General features: G+C 33.5%; 1 protein-coding gene across 1 annotated transcript; it reads right to left on the bottom strand.

The window, feature by feature from the left end:
* Nucleotides 1–461: 461 nt before the first annotated feature.
* On the bottom strand, nucleotides 462–731 carry LOC700556 (SMT3 suppressor of mif two 3 homolog 2 (S. cerevisiae)-like). The gene has a single exon (XM_015145894.3). It carries the CDS (start codon nucleotides 729–731, stop codon nucleotides 462–464), a length of 270 nt encoding a protein of 89 aa, XP_015001380.3.
* Between the last annotated feature and the right edge of the window lie 3316 nt (nucleotides 732–4047).

Here is a 4047-nt window from a genome sequence, read left to right as displayed (position 1 = left end):
TGCCTGTAATCCCATCACTTTGGGAGGACGACACAGAAGGATTACTTGAGCTCAGGAGTTTGAGAACAGCCTGGTCAACATAGAGAGATTTCATCTCTACAAAAAATTTTTAATAATAGCTAGGCATGGTGGCACCTGCCTGTAGCCCCAGCTAATGTGGTGGCTGAGTTGGAAGGATTGCTTGAGTCTGGGAGGTCAAGGCTACAGTAAACCATGATCACATCACTGCACTCCAGCTTGGGCGACAGAGTAAGATCCTGTCCAGAAAAAAAAAAAAGAAAGAAAGAAAAAGAAAAAGAAAAAGAAAAGGTGTATCATAGTAGTCAGGATGTGATGGAACCAAATTGCAGTTTACTAATTGAGAATGTAATCTTGGTCTGTTAAGGACATTGTTCTGGAATGAAGATGAGATGCACCTTCCCTGGCTGCTTTCCTTTTTCACAGATCCCTCCTGTCTACTGCTAGAACATATCAGTTGTATCTTCATACCCCATTTCCAAATGTGCAGATGTGTCTGTTTCATCGATTGGCTGCCTGTAAAACTGGAATCTGATTTGCCTCGTTGACAAGCCCTGTCGTTCACAGTAGGCTTTCATTAGTTTACTAAGTGGTGTATACCTCTTCATCTTCATCTTAAACTGCACTACAGAACCATCATGACCTGCCACCCTCAAATTAATACCATCATTGTTCTTGGTCTTGAATCTTTCCTTGAGTTTTTCATCAGCCATAGTCCCAGAGTCTTTTTGGCTGCCATTTCACAAAAGAGGTAACAAGTCTGCATAAACAAGCATTCAAGAAGCACCAGGAGCCTAGAATTGTATATGTTTATTGCTTTTGCTTCTTTTTGCCTATGTTGGTAATCATTAAATTAATGGTGATTATGGTTTATGTGTCATAAAAGTAATCAAGACTTCATATTTCCTCATTATAGATAGTGCTTATATTGGTGATAATCTCCTTCTAATAATTGAACAGGACACTATATATATTTGGGTGGGATTACTAGTGTTTTATTTTCTTAGAGAGGGCACTGTGTCTGTCTGATTCTGTGCCAGCACTGACTTATACAGGTAGTATGCAAAGTCCCCACTGATAGGAAGTACTATAGATAAGGAATGTGTGGAAGATGCACAATCTATGTGATCATAATGAATTTTCTAGAAGTTTTGTCCTGTGGTGTTATCTCTGAAGACTCACCACATCACCTCAAATGAATGATGAATGCATTCATCAATTAATAAGATTTAAATGATTTGCAATTAGAGTGTGGGATTGTATAACTGTTTAGTTATATCTGTACAAAGGAAAATGATACGATTTAATTACCCACAATAGATTAAATAGAAGCAAGCTCAGTGCTAAAGGAGAACAGCTGAAAAAAATATTGGAATAACAAGGGTATAAACATTTGATGGATTCTATTTATTCTTGAACATTGGAAGAATAAAATTGATGGCAAATTTAAAATACGATTGTGTTAAAAAATAATACGTGAGATGAATGAAATACGTTTTTAAGATTCTAAGTGTGTTTGAAATCTTTTCATAAAAAATAGTTTTCAGTGCAGAGAAACAAGCTGATAATTCAAAATTGGACATGTGTTATTTAAAGGCAGAGCAATTACTTTAAAATACTTCTACAGCAGAAACCAAAAAAATGGTAATCTTAGAAAGCATTATGCAAACATCTACGTTTCGTTTATGTGTCTAAGTGAGCAAGCAGTATCAAGTGCCTGCCATGTTTTAAGCAGGTGATTTTGAAGTGATGAAAAACAAAAGTTTAAGGCCCCATTTTTGCCCTTTAAAAGGTTACAGCCGTGTGCTTGACGCAGGCAAAAAAAAAAAAAAAAAAAAAAAAAAAAAAATCAATATTTAAAGCACAGTATACAATTTGTCATAATAAAGATAAACATAAAGAGTTTTGGGATTACAAAGTTAGATCAAAGAGGAGGGACATCTGACAAATTATAGTGTTTAGGTGGAGAATACCAATTTCTCAGAGCAGATGCTACTTGACATAAAACTAGAAAGAAAAAGGAGTTTTGCAGGCACGATTAACGCAGGGTGTCTCAGAAGGAAAGGGGTAGATGTCAAGAAAAACAAATAATTATTGAACAACATTCAGGAAGATATATATATTTGAGATAATATACATACATTTCAGACAAATAACACTTCTAAAATGATCTGTCCTTATATACAATTTAGAATATAAGAGTCCTTAAAAATTAGTAAATCCTAAAATTTTAGAAATTCAAGACCTAAATGAGCATGATGATTGAAACTGAAGTACGTTGAACATTATCAATTAACTTTGCGAAAACCAGGTTCTATTATTTCCTTCAATAAAGTCAGTTTGTTGAAGCATACTTTTGTGCCATGTAAAGCTTTTTCTCTCTACATAAAGAGCAAATGAATATTTTTGGTTTTGGTTATTTATTTTTGTTTTGTTTTTCTTTTTGACAGAGTTTAAGACATCTTTCTAATTCCATGTTGTTACATAGTCACATTTGAATGCTTCAAATAAAATATTCTTCTGAATTTATCGGAAACCTAGATATACAATATTGTAAGAGATGGCATGTAGGATACAACTAAACTGACAATGAAAAAGACAATGAGGTCTCTCATGTGAAGTAAATTGAGAAGTTCTGATTCTCCTTCTTACTCTTCTTTTTATTTCTTAAATTTTAATTATTTTTAATTTTTTCTTGTTATGGATATACACTAATTGCGCAAATTTATGGGGAACATGTGATATTTTAATACAAACATACAATGTTTATTAAGTCGGAATAATTGGAATATCCATCATCTTAATCATTTATTTTTTCTGTGTGTTGGCAACATCCAATCCACTCTTCTAGTTATTTTGAAGTGCATAATAAATTATTTTTAACTATGGTCACTCTATTGTGCTACCAAATATTAGATCTTATTCTTTCTATGTAGTGATATTTTTGTACTCATTAACAAGCTCTTGTTTATCGCCTGCCACACTACACTTTCCAGCCTGTGGTAACCAACATTATATCTTCTGTCTCAATGAGATCAATGTTTTGTTTTCCTACATATGAGTGAGAACATGCAATATGTGTCTTTTTCTGCCTATTTCAATTATAATATCTTCCCGTTCCATCTATGTTGTTGTACATGACAGGATTTTATTGTTTTCGATGGCTGAATAATATTTAATTGTGTGCAGGTACTACATTTTTTAATCCATTCATCTGTTGATGGATAATTAGGTTGATTCTATATCTTGGCTACTGTGAATACGCTGCAATGAACAAAGAAGTGCAGCTATCTCTTCAATATACTAATTTGCTCTGCTTTCTTTTGGGTATATACCCAGTATTGGATTGCTGGATCATATGGTAACTCAAAAAAATTTGCACATCGATTTTTGTAGGTGCTTTATTCATAATTGTCAAAATCTGGAAGCAACCAAGATGTCCTTCAGTAGTTATATGGATAAATAAGTTGTGGTACATCCAGACAATGGAATATTTTCAGTGCTAAAAGGAAATGAGCTATCAAGCCATGGAAGTATATGGAGGGACCTTAAATACATAGGGCTAAGATGCCAATCTGAAAAGTACTACATACTGTATGATTCCAATTATATAATATTCTGGTTAAGAAATAACTATGGAGAGAGTAGAAGTTCAATGGGTGCCTGGGGTTGGGAGAAGAGAATTGAATAGGTGGAGCACAGATAATTTTTAGAGCAGTGAAATACTTTTTCTCATATTATAATGGTGAATACATGACATTATACATTTGGTCAAACCCTTAGAATGTTGTACAACACCAATATGAGCCCTTATATAAACTAAAAACATTGAGTAACTGATGTGTTCATCAAACATAAAATAGTGCACTACACTGGTTGGAGAATGTTGATAATGGAGGAAGCATGCATGTGTGGGGGCAGAATTATATGGAAATTCTCTGTACCTTCCTTTTAATTCTCCAGTGAACCTAAAACTTCTGTAAAAATAGTCTTTTTAAAAAGAGATTATCATACAGTTTTAAGAAATAA

The sequence above is a fragment of the Macaca mulatta genome, chromosome 8, assembly GCF_049350105.2.
Source record: "Macaca mulatta isolate MMU2019108-1 chromosome 8, T2T-MMU8v2.0, whole genome shotgun sequence".
In the NCBI taxonomy this organism is placed as follows: Eukaryota; Metazoa; Chordata; class Mammalia; order Primates; family Cercopithecidae; genus Macaca; species Macaca mulatta.
Note: the sequence above shows the minus strand (reverse complement) of the source record. Positions and strands in the feature narration are given on the sequence as shown.